The 21,076-nt window shown below is 46.7% G+C and overlaps 1 protein-coding gene across 1 annotated transcript in view; it reads left to right on the top strand.

Moving 5' to 3' along the window:
- Positions 1–21,076, top strand: part of C4QH6orf58 (chromosome 4q C6orf58 homolog) — a 369,601-nt gene that overhangs the window by 148,059 nt on the left and 200,466 nt on the right. Inside the window, exon 2 of the mRNA XM_069607496.1 lies at positions 1,994–2,080. Coding sequence (XP_069463597.1) covers positions 1,994–2,080 — 87 coding nt within the window. The remainder of the gene's footprint in view (positions 1–1,993; positions 2,081–21,076) is intronic.

The following is a 21,076-nucleotide window of genomic DNA, read 5'->3' as shown; positions in this document are numbered from 1 at the left end:
TCGCCTGACAGTAGCCAGAGCAGTAACTGGCTCTTGGCTCGATTATTGCAACTCCCTCATTGCAGGTACGACAGAGCACAACATCAACAAACTTCAAACCATTCAGAATGACGTGCTCTGTGCAGCTATGAACCTATCTAGGCGGGACAACCCTCACTGGCTACCAATTAGAGAACAAATTGACTTTAAAGTCCTCTCTATCACTCACTGCTGCCTTTCCAACTTTGCACCTCCCTACCTCGTGCAGAAAATTCGCAAGGTCAATTCACTCAGACCTACGAGACTTCAGTACAGCCACAGACTTGCTACTCCACAGTTCAATCGCACTAAAGCCGGAGGCTCTAGCTTCCCAGTCATTGCTGCCAAACAGTGGAACAACATTCTTCTCGCCCTACGCTCTTAGCCTCGTTACTTGCCTTACAGAAGATGTCTCATAACTACTTTATTTAAGTGACTTCAATGATGTACTCTGTACCCTCCATGAATCGTCTCTCTCTTCTGTCCTTTGTCCCCTCCCTGCGCCACCCACATAAGCAATAGCCAGAGGCGTCGCCAGGATTGTCTAGGAAATGGGGCCTGCAGGTAATGTAGTTGGGCCCACCGCAGTGACATTAACATCTGTAAATGCCTGCTCAGGCCCTACCCTGGCAATAGTTCCTTGATGCCTGCGTGTTTTGGCCGCTCTATAAATGTAATAAATAACGAAATGAATAAAAACATTTCCATGGCTTTTAGCCAACATACGGGAAAATGTACTCTAGTTTACATCGCTCCTCTCCACGCCCCCTGCACTATGTTTTTAGTTTTAGCTGTTAGGTGGAACTTATGCACCACCTATAAGCCAAAACGATTGCATTGGAGTAGAGCCAGGAGGGAGATGGCATATGAGGAGCGGAGGAAGGACACTCAGCTTTTGGATGTTTGGTTATTTACTCACGCACTTACTGACCATGGCCATGTACAGGGGATACCCTGTGGACCTTGTACCTCACTATTTTCCCCTCCAGCCACTTGAATTATATCTGTTTCTTGCACTGGAGTCCAGTTAAAAATAGCCATTGAAAAAGCCAACATTTTTGACGTGTGTATGAGCGGTGCTCCAGATAAGATTTTGAAGTGTGAGTATAGTACTACTTATTTTTTAAAGATGGGAGTAAAATTATTTTGTAGGGAGTCAAAGTCCAATTCCCAATGGAAGTATTTTATAAACGAGTAAAACATGTTTCACTGGAAAACAGAAATGTTTTTGTGATAATTATTCTTCTGCACCTAGTTATTCATACACATTAAAAGATACATGTTTACTTCTTCCAATCCGGCAGTAATAATAGTAGTGGCTACCTGTGGTACTAAAAATATCCATGGAGCTGTGTGGATGAAAGCAGGAACAAAAGGTCCTACGTATCTGTTTCCAATTTTTTGCTGCGAGTATTTTTAATCCCTATTTTTATTTTTTAGGAGTATTTACCTATTTTTAGGGAGTAAAAGTGGCTGGTACTACCCTTATCTGTAGGGCTGTGTATGTGTATAGATATGGATGTGTTAGGCACTGTTGCTATATGAATAGGTCATTACACCATTTTCAAGGCCAGGTACTACCTTTTATGGCTAGGTACTGCCGTTATTGCAGTTGGCCAGGTACTACCGTTATTGCAGTGCCTGGCAAATTCCTTTCCCATGCCTACACAAAAGCGCAAACTGTTGGCTTTCCCAATGTTTGTTGGTTAAGCAGCCCCACTGCCTTCACTGTGCCTACTGCAAAGTAGGGCTGCTATTTCAAATCTTGGCTGCTTTTGTTCTCTGTCCAGGCCATGTCTAAGCAATTCTGCACAGCAGCATGGTCTGGTTTAATATGATGCTTCTTAATGCAAAGATTCTATAACATCTTTATGAGGATGGAGCAGAACTAATCTATAGTCTAATATTCACTGCAATCGGATTAACATGTTTCTTCTTCAATGTCTCTGAAATGTTTGTTTTTATTCTGTTTCAGGAAGATTAGCTGATCCTTCAAAGTTCACAACCTGTGGACATGAGAATGGAAATCCATTGTGTGCATCTGTTTATAGCTGGTGGGCCTGTAAGTATGTTGTGTACTGTGTGTCTACTGGATGCTCTGTACCACTAGTGCACACAATGTTTTCTTATATTTATGGATGAAGCAACATTGGGTGATATTGTATTACTGCTTCTCACACAAACAATTGTGTGCGGACTGTCATTCATCCTACTATAAGTACCACCCTTCTGTGTGAAGCTGTTGTCATGTTTTCAATGTGGACTGAATCGTTACATCTTTACAAGCATTTGCCCTTAAGCTGAAATATGTATATTCATGCAACACAGAAACCGATTGTATGAATAAACAAACCTTTTTAGGTGCACACACACCTTGCCGTAATGGATACGTGGGTGAATTCATAGCTGCAAGCATTATCTAGCATTTATTTATGGAGAAGATAGCAAACAAAAAAACGATCTAGTTGATTAACAATGTTATGTGCTAACTTTCCAAGCAATGCTTAATCAGAATGTTCAGGGCTTGCCCATGTATGCCAGTGTATGTTTACCTAGTGCAGGTTTTAAAACCTGGTAAACATGCTGGCTGAGTATATGTGCATGTTGAGGGTAAATGCATAGCGCACAACCTGCCAAAGGTGTATGTGCCATGTCTAATGCTATAGGCATTACACATAAAAAGAAATCTTTATCTATTGATTTTTGATGAGATAGGTAGGTGACAGCGCAAAGTGACATATGCTGTCATAAACATGTACAAGAGAAGCACACATGAGCAGAAATCAGATAGAAAGCAAATGTAGGATTGTTGTACACTGTCCAAATCACTTTGACGTATGACACACAAACCCCTTTCCGATTATCAAAGTAAGGCTAGGTATTTGTGCAACTTGGGCTTGTGTGCCCCATCATGAGTATCTTGTGTGTAATTCATGAAGGGAAACCTGGTTGCAACGTAAGAGGTATTCCTTCCTTCAGTCAGGGCTGTTTTTTTCCCAGAGTTTCCCACACCACATAGCCAGCGCTGGACCATCTGAAGCTTTCGGATTGCGGGCTAGGGAGATCTTGGCTGCGAGAAGTTGATGGGTGAGAAGCCTAGATGCATGGCCTGTGAGCGGGTAGAGCCCATCCCCACAGTCTCCCAGCAAAATGATCAGAGGGTCCAAGGGCAGAGCGATCTTCAACAGGGATTTGATATGCGAAAGGACCTCCTTATAGGCATTAAACTTAAAAGCAGGGCCAAAGCAATAATCCACTGACGATGACAAGGATTGCTTTTTATTGTATTTGTTAAAGAGGGACAGAGTGTAATTTTGAACAGATATACAGACTTACATTGCAGGTAATAACAGAGAGCAGAGGCAGTCTTAGGGTTATTTGCCTTTACATAAAAGCATTATTTGATTAAGTGGCGTATACTATGTGGCGAAGCATAAGACTGAAAACATACCAGAGACAGGGACTGGAAGACATATCAATATTTTGAACACTGACAGCCTGAGGCCATGATTTAGACATTTACAAATTACACAGAGCGGCCCTGAGAGTAGAATGTAAAAGAAAAGGACCAGAAAAACAGAAAGTGTGATAAATGGTCTACAGTCAGATGTAGTCACAAAGGTAGTCAGGGGCAAAACTGTGGTTGGATTCACAAATGAGTAGGAGGAATTTAAAAAGGGAGCAATGTTGCATGGTGAACGAAGCAGGGTAGTGATGGTAACCAGAGGTGGAGAATGATCTGGGTATGTTGAAAATGATGAGTGTCGTAAAGGTAAGGACTCGCACATTTTAAAACTGGTGTCCCCTAAGTGGAGTATCCAGTATCACTGAGATAGTTTGACTTGTGAATGGACTGTTTAGGTCGAAATGGTGACAGCCGTTGCAGGTGGCACTGCTTATTAATTTTGCACTGCAAGCCTGTCTGTTAATTTGTAAAATAATTCTTGTGCCACTCTAGAATATGAGACTGGAGAGGTGTTGTAATTTTGTAATTTTTGCACTTTCTTATCTTTTATTCTCAATAGAAGGAATAGTTGCAGCTAGACTTAGAATTGATCTTTGGACTGTGCATACAGTTTGAAACTAGGGTTAGCATTAGGACCCTAATAAGGTATCCTTTTCTTTATTTCTATGCTCCCCCTTCCCCCGCAATTCCCCCCTTTTTTCTATTTGCTTTTACCCTTCCGTAAAACTGTTCCTTTCTTCCTTATTTTTGGGGGGCGATTGCACTTGCACTTTGTACTCACCCTGTATCGCAGGGACCCCAATCAGCTGTCATGCACTTTACCTGTACATACTCCATATTGATTGTCTGTTTTTGTGCTATTTTATCATGGATTCAGCACTATGTGTCATGTGATTTAATAGGTGAATAATAAAGATGACTTGATTTTACACCATCCTTGACCTGGCCTATCCTCTCATTGGGCTCTCATATTGATGGTTACTTACCTTGCTTGATTTTTCTAGCAGTTTGCCCCACGTTACCCCCTCTCCCTTGTTTACCTGACTTGTGAACGGTGGCAAGACCATACCACGCCTCCCAGATTGCGATTGAGACCTTTTAAAAGGCACAGTCACCTCCAAATTGTGCCCCGATAGGAATTTAAAAAACAGAGATCGGTACCTTCTCCACACAATTTGATGTTTGAGCTATCCTAGGGCAGGAAGAGGAAGTAAACTGACATTCCTATATCAAGGACGCCAGCCATATCAACAAGTAAAGGTTGCCCAGAGGCACTGTCAATAATTCCCAAGTTGCCGATAAGGGCGTGAGAGAGATAATAGGAAGAAATAGTTGAACACATCGTTGGGCTCTATATACAGCAAACACACGTGGAAATGCTGCATCTGATGAATGTCCAGCATTGATGTGCATGGTTGGGACAGAAACTTGTACAGGTTTGGCTCAAAAAGCGTAAAACGTAAAGAATAATCGCACAAACGATACACTTTAGTGAGAGGAATCCAGTGTAAAGTGTGTTCACACATTTTTTGCTGCAATTTGGAAAATGTGTTTACATGTGTGCATGTACTTGTGGTTTTATATATTAATTTTGATGTTTTGATATAACTTTTAAGTTGTGTTTTTTATGACTAATACAATTGTATATTTTTAAATAAATAATACATTGTTGGGAGTTAGCCCAAGGATATGTAGGTCTCCCTGCCTCTCATGAGTGAGGACCCTAAATGAGTACCTTCCTTTTGTATACTTAATGTGAATACAGACGAGGTAGGAAGGGTGTGTTTCCCTTACGTGGAGTATGCCATTCTGAGATCAGTGCAAATGTAAGGACTTCATTCAGGTTACCAAAGAGATGCGTGGTACATCTAGAAGCTGGTTCACAGAGTAGCCCAGTTTGTTGAGCAGAATAGTGGGAATAAGTGTGTTTACTGAGTGGTGTGTGAAGTGTGGGCAGAGTTTTTTCCTGTTTAGCAGGTTGAGTGTGCGGAGATAACAGTGGCCATGATGAAATGAAAGAGTTTCAGGTCACTGTAAAAGAGAACCACAGGGTTTTGAGAAATTGGTAAGAGAGGTCAGGAGTCAGGGGGAAAAAGATGGGAGAAGGGTTGGCATCATAGTCAGGGAGAAAGAGGAGTTAATCTTTTCAGAGTTGAGGATGATTCAGGCTAGAGTAGACATATCCAGTGGGGAACGGTGGTCAGGCAGTTGATTATACATTCAGAGATTGCAGAGGGGTCTAGGGGAAGGAGGCAATCCAAGCACACACTATTCCTAAAGGTCTATCGCTTCTTTTTTGTTATCACAGAGCCTACCCCTGACGAGGGGAATAACTCCAAAAGTGTAACACAAGAGCAGCAGGCTACACCTCCCTCTTGTTGTGGCATTTCACAAACCTGAGGAAGTAATGCAGGTAGAATAAATTATTTTACCTGCATTACTTCCTCAGGTTTGCGAAATGTCATAAGAAGAGAGAGGGGTAGTCTGCTGCTCTTTTATGTTTTACAATTTTGGAGATTGAAGGATATTGAGCAAAGAGGTGTCACTTAAAGGCAAAGGAGGCAATGAGTAGGAGGTGTACAAAGTGAAGAGGCGTGGCCCTTGGACTGATCCATGAAGAACGCCAACTCCAAGGGGCATTGCTGTAGATGTGCTGGCATCCCATGAAATGCAGAAACAGTTGTCAGAGAGATAGAAGGACACCCAAGTACAGTGTCCTTGAAGTCAAGGGGGGGAAGAGTTTGAAGGCAGGGGGGATGATCAACAGTGTCAAACCTAGATGAAATGTTCAGAAGGATGGGAATGGAGGACAGGTGGGAATGGTGGGCAGTATTGATTGGGGCCACCTCAGTGGAATGTTTGTACGAGAATCCAAATTGGAGGTGTTAAGCACTGAGTGTACTGTAAGATAGTTGAATATGCGGTTGAAGGCAACCGTCTAGAGGATTTTAGGGGGGTAGGAAAGGGTAGAATGATGTTTGTACAAGAGCTTGTTTGGATCAGCACTTGGTTTCTTTATGAGAGTTATGAGTGTCTTTTATGTGACAGGCTGTGGAGATCGCAGTTGAGAGAGAGACAGACTGAATAAGGTGCGAGGTTTGTAGAGGTGACAGGTGCAAATTCCTTAAGAATTTGCAGTGCAAAGCAGTCAACTAAAGCACAGGATGGGTTTGCAGAGTGAAGAATGGGTAGAGGTTCAGTGTGTGAGTTGGGGAGAAGTGTGATAGAAAGGAGATTGTTGAAAGATGGGAGGAGGGGAAATGGGGAAAGGGTTGGGGGAGTCAGAAGGGTAGATAAGGTGTCCGATATTTTGGTTATTTTAGTGGAGAAGCAAGAGGAAAAGTCATTATCAGCAAGAGGGAAACAGAGAGGTTCTTAGGAGAGGGGAGCATGGCCTGGAGGGTCCTTGATAGTTTGCGATGGTGGGAGCGGAGAGAGGAGACAAGATTAGTGCAATAGGAGTATTGGGCTGTGCCAAGAGCTGTGACCGCCTTGGTAGAGAGACCTTATAGGTAGGTGAGAAAGTAGAGGATCAATCCTTTTGGCAGTGGCATGAGCAGCGACACATGCTGTCCTTAGTAGCTGAATGCCAGGAGAGATAAAGGGTTGAGGAAGTGGGCACGATGGGCAAGGTAGTGGTCTTAGAAGAGGTAGAACAGCAGAGAATTGTATTCAGTAAATGGGTGAACAATGGAGTCAGCAGGTGGAAGAGAAAACTTGGAGTGAGTTGTTGGCTTGGTCGAGTTAGTGGACCATAGAGGCAGTCTTAAAAATATGTTTGGTAACAGATGAGAGAGAGGGATTAATAGAGATGATTAAGTGAATGAGAAGGTGCTCAGAGGGGGAGGAGTTCATTGCAGAAGCAGAGGAAATCCGTGTGGAAGATGGGAATAGGAGACTGAGACAGTTGCCTTGGGTGCGGGTTGGAATGTTATTTATGTTTATTAGCTGCCGGGGAGAGTTGAGTCATGTTCAAGCTGTTGAGCCGTAGATATATTGGAGCGGAAAAGGTCTGTGGTGGCAGAAACAATAGTTGGGGGAGTTTGTACAACAGGACGTGCCGCAAACACTTCTGCTCTGAAACACCATCATGCGCCATGATGGGGTTCCCATGGCAACCTAACAGTATACAGATCACGGAGCGGAAAGCCACATCCCTCCAAAATGGCACAACAGCACTCCTCGCTACCGTGATTGTTATGCAGCAAAGGATTTTCTCACAGAGGTAAGCAGGACTCTGAATTACATTGCAAGTGATTATATTGAAGATAACCATAATGCGCACTACTAGATCACACGCTGATGAATGCATCTGTCCCACACAGGCAAGGACTCAATGGGGAATAGGTACTTACTGCTGTACCACTACTCGTGATCCGGTGCTGATATCACTGGACAAAGTAGCAGTAACACTACTTGCGCTGGTGGTATTGCAGCAGTATTACTGCTGGGAGACGGCCAAGGCTCTGAGAGTGTCCTTAGTTTTGGAATATCATCATCAGGTGAGATATTTCAAGAGGGCATACAGAAAGTGATTTGCCATGTGAGAAACTGTTTTAAAAACAGTGACGATATCTTGATATCTGGCGCCTCTGTCGAACAGCATGATCAGGCTCTGACACAAGTATACACCAAGCTGATGGAAGCTAGATTGACGCCCAATGCGTAGAAGTGCGTGTTTCACAAGACACATCTAAACTTCTTTTGACACTTCTTCTTGCACAAAGGAATGTGTCCTGACCTAGGAAAGGTAGTGCCCAAATCTATAATTTCATCACCGAAGATGTCAGCAACATTCTGTCATTTCTAGGGATGGCCAGCGACTGCAGCAGGTATCTCAGAGATTTTGCCACAGTCAGTGCGCCGCTCGGAGAACTCACCAAGCAGGGAGTCCATTTTCCGTGGACCACTGAGTGCAAGGAAGCGTTCAATCAAATAAAAAGGGACAATGCTTCAGCAGAACACATGGTGTATCTTTACCCATCCATGCACACAGAAGTGACAGTTGACACCAGTACTGTTGGATTTGGTGCTATCCTGGCTCAGCACCTCAATGAGTGTGAATCCCTAAGAAATGTAATATGCACACAAAAGCCTGTCAGATGTGGAGAGATGATACTCTCAATCTGAAAAAGAAGGACTGGCTGTCATGTGGGCATGCAAGCATTTTCAAATGGCTCTACTAGGAAAACGATTCACAATTGTAACAGATCACCTGGCCCTGGTGACCAAATACGGAAACCCTCATTGCAAAACCTCTTTGAGAATCTGAAAACACTAGAAAACCCAAACCACATGTACCATCCATTCCTCCAACCAACCAAAATTGTGCCAAAGTTCAGAAAGCATTTACTGATGAATTCACCATGGCATGTGGTAAGATCAAAAGGGATCTGCTAGCTACCAAACCCCCTTTTCCACACTCTCCCGAGCCTGATTCATTGAACAACAATCAGACGCCACCACAAACGCACAACCAGTCAGAATTTACCTTCAAACCTACCACCATAAGTGACTTGGGGAAAACTCTGGGGAAAATGCACCCCACTTCTTGTTTCGGGGATGTTATCCCCGCTAAGATCATTCTGTAGAACAAAGGCGTGTTTTAACCTTTTCTTAACCTCTTTGCAAATGCTTCTTTTCATCATAATCATGTCCCAGATGCCATCAAAGAAGTAGTTATCACCCCACTGGTAAAAGAAATAAAGTGGGATAAAGAGTCCAATTATCTGAGGCCCATTACTAACTCCCACTTCTTCGTATGGGGCATAGTACGGAGAGCGCCTTACTTGACTTGCAGACTCATATGTTAGAGATCCTGGACAAGGAGAAGGCAGGGCTGTTAGTCCTATTGGACCTGCTCACTGCATTCAATCTTCTAGATCACAAATTACTTCTGAACACCCTTGTCGATGTACGAAACTGCTCACAAGTGACAGTTAATAAAGGGTGCCTAAACATCCTGTAGAATGATGACATACTCATTATAAAAGGGGTTTCTCAGAGGGACCATGGGCTTCATTACAAGGTTGCTGGTAAAAAATGCAAATTACTGGCTTGCCAGTGCTACCGTTTCTGTGTAGCGCTGCTGCTGGAATCTATGGTAGATTCTGAGTCAGCGTGCACTCGCATTCCGGCGTGCCGTAAACAGTAGCACCGTCATGCCGGTAACAGCCCTTAAACCCCCGATACCAGCATCCCCGATGCCGCAGACACCGACAACGGCATAATTACTGGCACAGGTAATACCGGTACCGGAATCAACGTCATTGCGCCGGAACGGGAAATGCACCGGTGGCCATCTTTAAAATACAATCCATTGCAATCCTCAGTCCACAGGAGTCCAACTGGAAAACTGAGTACACACCGAGGAAGTATACACCATGTCAGCCAGGCAAAGCGCCTTCCGTCACAGAAAACCAATTTTCAGCAAGCAGAAGCTGAACATGTTAGCTGACACACTCGTTGAGCATGCAGACGTGGTGTTTTGCGCTGATCTGCGGTGGCCAGTACAACTGAGGAAGAAGCAATATGGGAGGAAGTAGCCCGCAAGCTCTCAGCAGTGGGGACTACACCCCGGACCGTCCGAGATTGCCGTTAGAGGTGGGATGATCTACGTCTCCGTGTCCGCAACCTCCTCACTGCAGAGCGCAGCCAGGGGCTGGTCACAGGAGGTGGTCTGCCACCCCCCATCAAACTCACGGCATGGGAGGAGACCTGTAGCACCGTACTCCACATGGAGAGCATTGAAGGAAAAGGAGATGCGGAGACAGGAGCAGCAACATCTGATGATGATGGTGAGTTCCCATGCCATACTCCCAAAGTCACCCCACATACCTTTATCCCCAATGCCAATTGTGAAGTCCAAATGTCAAGTAGCTGGCACCAGATCACTGGTGCATTTGCACCCACTGAAAGCCACCTCCCACACAAGTACAATGTACCTGCCACAAAGACAATCAACTAACCCCACTGACACACCCCACACGTCCACTGTATTGCCGACACAAGTACCATCTCCATGCGCATCCACACACATCACTGTCCAACTGCTGCCATCACCACCATGCCACCACATTGCCAAAACCTCCTCATGTTTCACAATGAAACACCCCATGGCACACAGCCCCTATGGCATGACCACAACACCCAAACCACTTGACACCGGTACCCCAGCCAACAGACACTGTGCACAACACGGCCGCACCACAAGGATGCTCCCACACTGCATCCCCCCACATTCTTGTGTGCACCATGCCAGGCCCTCCAACATGTCCATGACACAGCCCATGACTTTGAATGTACTAGCATCGATGTATGTCAGATGGATGCACACCCATTACTAACGCCCTGCCTCACTGTCCCTCACAGCCACATTATCCATCAGCAAGGGTGAACATGCCACCACACCCTGGTCAGCTGCTGCACATCACCACCGCCGCAAAGACACCGCCTGCAGCCAGGAGCCATCCACCTCCATGGAAAGACACGAGCGTGCTACACCATCTACGGCACAGCCCCCCTGCCACCAGGAAACACAGGATGGCCAGCTTCCCCAGCACCCTCCATCAACTGCCAGCAAGGTCCCCAGCAGTCCTCTACACCTGCCAGCAAGGCCCCCAGCAGTCCTCTACACCTGCCAGCAAGGCCCCCCGGCAGTCCTCTACACCTGCCAGCAAGGCCCCCTAGCAGTCCTCTAAACATGCCAGCAAGACCCCCCAGCACTCTTCAACATCTGGGGCCCAGCAGGCCCATCAGCTGGAAGAGTCAGAATCCCCAGTGCCCAGCGACTAGGAGGAGGCCCAATCCGCAGGGCACAGTGAGCAGTAGGAGGCCCAATCCGCAGTGCACAGCGAGCAGGAGGAGGGACAATCCGCAGTGCACAGCGAGCAGGATGAGCCAGACACCTCAGGCCACAGCCAGCAGGAGGAGGCAGAATCCACGCCACCCAAGGCAGGCAAGCATACATGGTACACCTGCAGATGGCTCAGGAGCACATAGTGCAGTGGAGGCCAGTGGGCCTGACACACATATCGATGGTGCACATGATGACAACGCTGTGTTCACTCCCCCAGGCCCTCGGAGCCCACCTCCCTTGACATTTCCAGGACTCTGCCACATCAGAGACATCGAAGGCTGCCTCACTTGGATGGAAGGGCGGCAGCAGGCAATGCATGACCTGGTCAGTCAGTACCTCACTGAGGCCCAACTGGCCGGGCAGACTATGCAGGACTCCATGCACAACATGCGAAGAATGCTTGGCAGAGCGACGGAGGGTATCTGCCATCTGGCGAGGCATGTGCGAGAGGGTAACGGGCTGATGTCCAATATGGCCAAGTCAATTGACAGGTTGGTGACCGCCATTGCCGTACAACGGAACATCACCACCATACTCGGACCATGCTCCAGCACTATACCCAGCAGCTCCATTCAGGGCAGCCCTGTGCGTCACTCGCAGTGACTAAATTGCCTGCAAGAGCCTCAGCCCCATCCTCAAAAGGGGGGCATAAATAGGCCCAGTGACAACTGCATGTGTGGAGGGAGTAGTTAGGAAGGGGTAGTGGTGGTAGTGGGGGAGGGGGTAGTGGGGTATTCGGTGTGGAGGCGGTGGGGAAGGGTGTATTGGGGTATTGGGTGTGGGGATGGTGGGGGAGGGGTAGTTGGGGTATTGGGTGTGGGGGTAGTGGGGAAGGGTGTGTTGGGGTAATGGGTGTGAGGGTAGTGGGGCAGGGGGTGTGGGGTCAAATCAAGGGGATAGTAGTGTTAGGTAAAGAATGCAAATATGTACATAGTTTTTCCTCTCCAATACACTTGGTGTAGCAAAATGAAATGACTGGACATTGCTTCTTGAGTGTTTGTGCCTTTATTCATGTAGTGTCCAGTGTGACCCATGCCCAGTGCCGTGTATCTTACAGTCCATCAAAAGTAGTGGTCAGTTAAATCTTGCCGTGTTGCACGTCCATCATTGACATTGGGGCGCTGAGGAATTTCAGCATCTTCCTCATCCTCATCCTCATCCTCAGTTGGCACCATGTCCATGTCAGGGGGCAGGGGGACGTTGCGCCAGATGCACATGTTGTGCAGCATGGCACATACTAACACAATCCTGCCAACCTTCTCAGGTCTGTAAATCAGGGCACCCCCCGACATGCTGAGGCAGCGGACCCGGGCCTTCAACAGGCCAAATGTTTGCTCAATGGTGACACGAGTGCGTGCATGTGCACGGTTGTGCTCCTCTTCGCGCCTGTTCTGTAGTTGCCTGATGTGGGTCATGAGCCAACCCATCAGGGGATACCCGGCATCACCTGCATGGGAGCAAGAGAAAGGGTACTTGTGATTTATTTGGTCATTCCATGTTAGCACTGGCTGTACATTGTTCATATGAAAATGCAACTAAGCACAGTGATTCAAAACTGTACATGGCATGTGTCATTCTGCATGTACCTGGAAAGTGAACTTAGGGCTGATCCATGGGCTGGTGGGGGATGGGTGCAGATGCTGTCAAATGGCCCATTGAATGTGGACCTGCACTCTCACAATTCAAGTACAACAGACCACAATGGTGTCAGATTTAAGTGATGTGTTACCAATGGAAATGGACTGTGCATATACAGTGGCAACTCACTCATATGCCTAATTTGATTTATGTAATACAGTGGTATCCTTAGTATGCATTCTACATATACAGGTCTCCATGTAAACATCCATCGACACCTTCCCCCATTTGACTAGTTCAGATATCCATTGGGGGTATGTTTCACGGGTGAAGGGTTGCGTTACTGCAATACGGCTAGGTGGGTATGAGCATGGTGGAACGGAGCTACATTGCATGTGCGCTGCACCTCTCAATCGTACCTTGGTGGTAGTCAATTATGTTAATTATTTCAGTGTTCATGTACATGGAGGTGTCCCTTAAGGTGACAAGACAGGCATACTGATCTGCAGTGTACCTGTGTATTGAGTGTAGTGTCTGATTATGTCTGTGTGGCTGATGGTATTCTCTCTGGCAGGGCAGCATGACTTGTGAATAGCTTTGCTTAGATCTTATATTTCATGCATTTTCACTACAGAGTGGTGCATTGTGGTACATGTGGTTCCTGTTTTGTGATGTTCCTGATACATGTGCTGGTGTGTGCACTGTGTCTTTTGATTGCATGTAGACACGGCTGTGAAGGCCTTACACATCTGCATGCATCAGTTGTGTTGCACATTCTGTTTCATTTACAATGGTCACAGTTGAAGGGACACAGTACGCAGTGTGTGGTGTAGTTCCATTGTATTTGTGTGGTTTCATGTTGTGCTGGTTGGAAATGATGTGGTTGCTAGGTTTAATTCCTCATCTGATTTAGCCTTCTATTGCCCTATCCAGTCTCTCTGCACTTCAATGCATACCTGGTAATGTTTACGGGTTTTTCCAGGAGTTATGATGGATTTATGCATGCAGTGTGCACTTGTGCTCATCATTAATGCAATCCTATGCCATGTTCCGACAACCCTCATGGCCCTGTGGTCAGACTCACCCAGCAGACAGGTTGCCTATGCTGTTAACAGACCCCCCCAAATCAACACCCCTCATGGCCCACCCAGAAGACAGGTTGCCTATGCTGTTAACAGCTCCCCCAATCAACCCCTCTCATGGCCCACCCAGCAGACAGGTTGCCTATGCTTTTAACAGCCCCCCCAATCAACACTCTTCATGGCCCACCCAGCAGACAGGGTGCCTATGCTGTTATCAGCCCACCCAATCAACACCCTTCATGGCCCACCCAGCAGACAGGTTGCCTATGCTTTTAACAGCCCCCCCAATCAACACCCCTCATGGCCCACCCAACAGACAGGTTGCCTATGCTGTTAACAGCCCCCCAACCAACACCCATCATAGATCCCCCAGCAGACAGGTTGCCTATGCTGTTAACAGCCCCCCTCCCCAACCAACACACCTCATGCTCCTGTGGTTAGACCTACCCAACAGCCAGGTACAAGGTCCAGAATGTCGTGCCATGTAGCGGGCAGGAGTTCCGCAGCACCATGGAGTCATGTGTGGAGCCAGTGAATCTTGCACAGCAATGGGTGATTATTTTGCGTGCCTCGCACACCATCTGTATATTCAGGGAATGGTTCAGCTTCTTGTTGCGGTACACTACCTCGACAGCATGCCGGACAACCAGCTCAACATGTGTACAGTCGAGCGCACCGATGACGGTGGGCATGCCTGGAAGTGCGTAGAATGCTACTTTGGTGTCATTTACCTCCTCTGCAGTCCATTGCAGGCTTAGGTGGTCACGTACATGGGACAGGAGTGCATCTACCACCTGGGTGAGCACACGGGAGAAACAGGGTTCGGAAATTCCAGGCAGCTGCCCCACTGTGTGCTGATAGGTACCTGTGGCAAGGAAGTGTAGCACACACACTACCTTCAGCAAGGGGCGGGGGTGGCTGTCCGGATGTTGATTAGGCTCACCAGCTCATCATGTATGAGGTCCACAATTGTGGTGATGGTGTCCCTGTCCAGCCGGTATAGGGTGTGGATCTGAGCATGGGTTAGATTAAATGATCTGGCCCTTAAGCGAGGGATTGGTAGCTGCCTGCGGGGTACAACTGCCTGCACATTGGGTATGTGCTGGCCCATTCTCGCCCTCCTTCTCCTCCTGCGCATCCGCTGCATGCTCTGGCTCACGGCCTCCTCCAAGAGTAGCTGTGCAGGCATGTCCTGCAGCTCCAGTACTGCTAGTGCTAATGGTAGCATTGTGGGTTTGGGAGGGGTGTGGTGTGTGGGAGTGCTTCTTTTACGCTGTGCCAGACTCCATTGCCTCCACATGTGCTGATTGTGGCCACCTGTGGCAGGTTTCTGCACACCAGATTCCTATTAACGTCTGCACCGCGATGCCGGTGTTAACAGCATCATTGTATCCGTTTTTACGGTATTTGCATATCCGTGCACCTCTTAATGTGCGCTTAACTGCGGCATGCTGGTGTCACTGGCATGGCTGCCGCGTGTCAACGCTGATACCGGCAAGGGTGAGCCCGGCCATGGCGGGTCCCTGACAATGCCGGTGACACCGACAGCACGGCTCGTAATACTCTGGTCTGGTAAATGATGCTGGTACGATTAAACCGGCATCGGTTTTACCAGACCAGCAACCTTGTAATGAGGCCCCATGTCTCTAGATTCTGGAGAGCTATGCATTGGCTCCCGCTAGCAGCTTGAATCTAATTTAAGGCAGCTATGGTGGTTCACAAGTGCCTTTATGGTAATGTCCCGACATATCTGAAAGACAGACTGGTTAGCTATGAACCAAAGAGAACTCTGTGCTCGGGCAAATCTTCTTTAATTTGGTGCCCCAGATTTAAACTGACTAATGGTCTAGGCAGTTCCTTTCCAGTCATGGTGTCTCGTGCCTGGAACTTCCTGCCATTTGATTTGTGACAGGAAACCAACTTGATCACATTCCCTAAAATCCTTAAAGACTTTGCTATTCAGTTGAAGGATGTCTCATCATGGGATCAACTCAGATGTCTGCTTTGTTCTGTCATAAATGTTCAGAATGACATGTTTTTGTGTGCCCTAATGCTTGCAGGTTTTCAGAATGATCGAAATAAATAAATACATAAAATGCTGCCACAAATAGAATGGTAGGGTTTGCAGATGCAAGACTTCAATTTCTCAACTGTGCACAAGCCTGTTAAAGAATATAACCCGGTGGATTTCATGACCCGACACCCCCTCCTGGATCTATTGAACAAACCCTCTATGGTGGTAGAATATGTTAATTTCCTCATGCAAAGTGGATCGCCCAACTCAAAAGCACTAGAAACTAGAAAGGAGTTCCGTTTGTGCAACGCCACAATGAAAAAGGTGTGCAAACTGATCAGATCTCAGAGAGGGAGGCCTGTGTTCCCCGAAGTATCGCATGACAAAGGGGTCCCAATGCTGGATCTGTGTGCCTTTTAACAAGCAAAGGATGAACTATCAATTTCTGCGGAAGGGCTAATGATGAGAGGTAACCGACTGAGAATACAGTTTGAACTAAGACAACAGGTTGTGGATCTGGCGCATGAGGGCCACAGAGGAGTAGTGGCCATCAAACATCAGATACGGGACACAATGTGGTTTCCTGGGATTCATGCTCTCATTGAGCGCACAATACTAGCATGTCACCTGTGTCAGTGCACGGCCAGTCTGAGCAATTCCTGAACCCCTCTGCATGTTGGAATTGTCAGGGTCACAGTGTCAGATAACTGTCGACTTCTTCAGTCCTTTCGGTGACAACAGATACTGGCTGGTTGTCATGGATGAATATTCATGATTCCCCATAATATAGATGGTCTCGTCCACAGGGGCTTACACCATCATCCCTGAGCTGGACAACATCTTCTCTGCTTGGGGAATTTGCAATGTACTTAAGTCAGACAATGGTCCACTGTTCAGCAGTTTGGAGTTTGACTGATTCATGCAATACATGTTGATTCACCACATGAACATAACTCCTCTGTGCCCAAAGGCCAATGGTATGGTGTAATGATTTATGAGTAGACTCAAGAAAGTACTAAGTCAGAATGAGCTAAGGTCCTTGTCTCTAAATCAGGATCTGTGCAACATGCTATGGTACTACCGTAATTTACCCCACTCGACCATGGGAAAGTGTCCATCGGAACTGATGTTCGACAGAAGGGTAAAGACAAGGCTTCCCCACTTCTCAGAATCGCATAACAAAGAGTATGGCGAGTTGGCCAACAGAGACACTTTGAAGAAGCTGGACATGAAACAGTATGCTGATCGTCAGAGGCTCATAAAATCACCATCTGTGCAAACGGATGACAAGGTTCTTGTCCGTTGCAGACAAGAAAGGAAGTCCAGTTTCTGATTTGTCCTAGAATGGCTACCAGTGTCTCATGTAAAAGGGTCCATGATGACGGCATGGTCTGCTGGGAGAGTGGTCACATGCAACATCTCTCACTTCAGGAAGTACTTGGAAAAAGAAGAGGAGAGTGACGATGAGGTAAGAGAGGAAGCGCAACAAGTAAGCAATCAGGATATTGGAAATGAGGAGATGTCATACGAAGCTCCTATGAGACCGACAAAATGCATCCGAGACCCGTGTGCCTCATTGAAGGAATGTAATGGACAAAGATATGTGATTGTTTCAAATTGTGTTCATCCGGGTAAGATGTGGTTTCCTGGGAAGGACACAGTTAACTCGGGATGAGCTCCGGCTCGTCACGCTCTAATTGTGGCCAATCAGAGCCTGTTTCCTATCTGTGTCGGCAGCAGGGTTTTACCGCGCTCAGCAGTTGCCGGCACCAAAAATAAAGCGCAGTTCTCTATATCCAAGGCTTTGTGAATTTTCTTTGTGCACTGTGCTTTTCTGGGCCTGGGGGCCTTACACACATCCTGCCTTTTACTGCCCTTTCAAGACTGCGGGGAACAGGACACTCCCCATGTAGTAACTGTGAGTGGCATATTTGTGAGGAAAGCTCCTACTTTGGGAACCTTTCAGCCTTGCTATTCAGTGGCTGATATTGGTGCCTGGAAGGGAAGCTGCTACTGCTGCTACACTTGTTATACCTGTTCGGTGTGTGGTAGTAGTTTCCAATGCTGCTTTCCATGATGCAAATATCCAGTGTGGGATTAAAGCCTGCAGTGTGGCATCCTGTGCTGTATCTTTTCTGTCGGTGTTAGGGTCACTAGTAGTGGTGCTACCATATTGTACTTTCCTTCATGTCAGAGAAGGTTGAACTTCTGCTGCATGTGCTGTGTTTTCTGTGTGTGAATTTTTTCTATGAGTAATCCATGGGCATCATTCACATTCACAAATCATAATTCGTAACTTTACACAGAAAACTGAGGAGCTCTAGGGGGGTCTTTATTTTAACACAGTTTGGGGGAAATTGTATATTTTCAAGACCAGTGGGCCTGTAAAATTGGTTAAAACTCCCAGCTGCACAGTACACCAATGCCCCCTTTTAGGAAACCTTGTTTTGTATTTGTTGTTTTATTTTATTGTTCAAAATGCGGACCTAGCTCGAGAGCAGCAGAGCACTGTACAGAATGTGGGTAGACAGGATGATGGCTAGGTAATCACAGAGACACGTCATATCCCATGTTCACCTCCTGCTCTGGCTCTAGCGGTAGCCCATTGGTGGCAACCAGCCTGGCAGAAAAACGTGCATGCACTGCCAGGTGGTGGTTTGGGCAGCATGGCACCTGCTCAGAGCTGGCGGAGGCAGCCCTACTCCTATCCTCCTCCAAGGCATCTGATATGGAAAAGGAATTCCTCCTGCTTAGCCTAGAATGCTAAGACAGGAGGGCGTGAGGGGGGATGCCCCAATCCTCGAGCTTTCCGGGAGAGTAGTGAAGCTACTGCCAGCTACCACCACCTTCTGCCTATCACTGACTTTCTGTGCATTTTAGTTCAGGTGGAATCTCTGTGGGTGGGGGAGGGGCAACGATACTGCAAACAAAGCAAAGCCAGTGATAGATCCACATTCAAATCGGGTGGTGTTGGCAGAGAGCCAGCGTGGTTGGTGAAAGGAAGTGTAAGTATCTGTCCAACAATCTTCAAAAGATGCCTACTGACACAAGCATATGTGCTTGCGAGTGTGCGGGGGATGAGGAGGAGTGTGGTTTTGCGATGCCTGATAGTAATTATTTCTAAATATACCTGACATCACAGATTTGTTTTAATCCTGCAATCTATTTTTCTTTCTAAACAGGCCTGAGTGTTATGGATTGAGGACATTGGGCCTCATTACGGGCCCGGCAGTAACCCTGCCGGTGCTAATGGCGGGTTGCAGCCGGACTCGTAAAAATGTACCGGCGCCTGACTTCCCAGTGCCACCGGGAGATTACAAGAGCGCCAGTAAAATCTAAGTTCCCATTCCCATGGGAGTGGGGACACAGAAGCACCGGCACCATTGCTAACAGTGCTGGTACTTCCGTGACCGGTCTGCCTACCATTGCCGCTGTGCCCGGCAGGGTCAGACCTGTCAGGCACAGCGGCTCTGGCAGGCAGACCTGTAATATGCTGGTCCGGAAACAACGGTGCTGGTGAGCTTACCGGCACCCTTGTTTCTGAACCGGCAGGGTCCTAATGAGGCGCAAAGTCCTGCAAGGGTTACGTGGGGATAGGAATGCCGATTTTCCATAGAGCCTTGGCATGTACAGCTTTCAGCATACACGCAGAGACCAAACACACCTGCTAGCCTACAGCCACCTTGAAGGGGAATAAATAAGAACCCTCAATGGCGCACAATGCCAATGTCAAATTCAGCATTAAGGTGCAGTTGACAAATAGCCAAATAGGTGTTAGTGCCAGTTAATTGTTTACTTATCAAGGCGTTAGGGCAATGTTATCTTAATTTCATCGTGAACTACGAAAAAGTTAAGGAGATCAAAATGCAATCACCTGAACAGGCAGGAGTACACTGGGTAATTTTAAAACACTAATGAGCAGTTATATGAACGTTTACACATGTTTACATGAATAAGCAATGGCACACTTGGCAATCTGCAAACAAAAAGGTGCACATATTAAAGGTGCTAAGGCACACATGGCTATTCATCATTATAATGTGCAAATGTAATCGCAGTAAGTCACCCTCCACCTCTCGATCAGTGCAAACTGTGATGTCGCATGAAGTACAAAGGTGCTAATTCTGTTACCACAGGGCAACAATAAGTCCAATAATGGCAGTACTTACATCAGCAAAATTGAAAGGTGATAAGTGGAAGGTTGTTGAATGAATCATTGTCTCTGGTATCACTCTTTTTCAGCCTGCCGAGCCAACCCAGAAGGGATAAGGCCAAATGGAAATCAGGCTTGGGTTAATTCATAACCTTCCATCCATCACATGTTTGGGTTATAGTTTGCCTCTGTAAGTGAGATATGGTAATCCTAGACTTGGGTCCCTTGCTTGCTGCACTATAGGGAACCAAGCTGCACCTTATTGATGTTGCCCAACAAGGACAAAACATGTTTGGGTTGCTAGTGTTTCCACTCAGAGGGGATCTGGTCTACCAATTCGAGCTGCACTGCTCCAATTGGTGGCAGGACTGGGGCATACGGCCGGTCGCCTTCCGTAATGGTGCAGATAGGAAGAAACAATGATTTGAAAGGTTGTCCAGTGTTTAGGGTTATTGACATCCATCACTTTTTTGGGCTATTGTTTACATGGCACTAGGTTCTGAGCTTATGGCCCTTTAGGAAAGTGCATATTTAATGGATGGGGTCACACAAGAGTAATTCTGAATCCAAATAACGGAACCAAGTCAGGAAGATGGCAAAGTGCTGTTTTATCAACAATTATCTAAAGCAGACATCAACAGACATACAGTCAGTCTCTCAACGATCTCCTCAAAAAACATACATTTTATAACAATAATGTGTCAGAGTGACGTCATACTATGTGGCAATAATGGAAAACCTATCGAGGGTTGGGACTGGCTAAAAGAAGCATCTAAGTATACTTTTGTATAGGAGCTAGGATTGTTATTGGCTGCCCATTATCAGGTGGAAAACTTATGCCCACCTCTAAAAAACATGTCATTTCGGAAACATTAGATACACAGTTTCTCATTGGTCTTCAAACAAT

The sequence above is a fragment of the Ambystoma mexicanum genome, chromosome 4q (genome assembly GCF_040938575.1).
Source record: "Ambystoma mexicanum isolate Mex_15411 chromosome 4q, UKY_AmexF1_1, whole genome shotgun sequence".
In the NCBI taxonomy this organism is placed as follows: domain Eukaryota; kingdom Metazoa; phylum Chordata; class Amphibia; order Caudata; family Ambystomatidae; genus Ambystoma; species Ambystoma mexicanum.
Note: the sequence above shows the minus strand (reverse complement) of the source record. Positions and strands in the feature narration are given on the sequence as shown.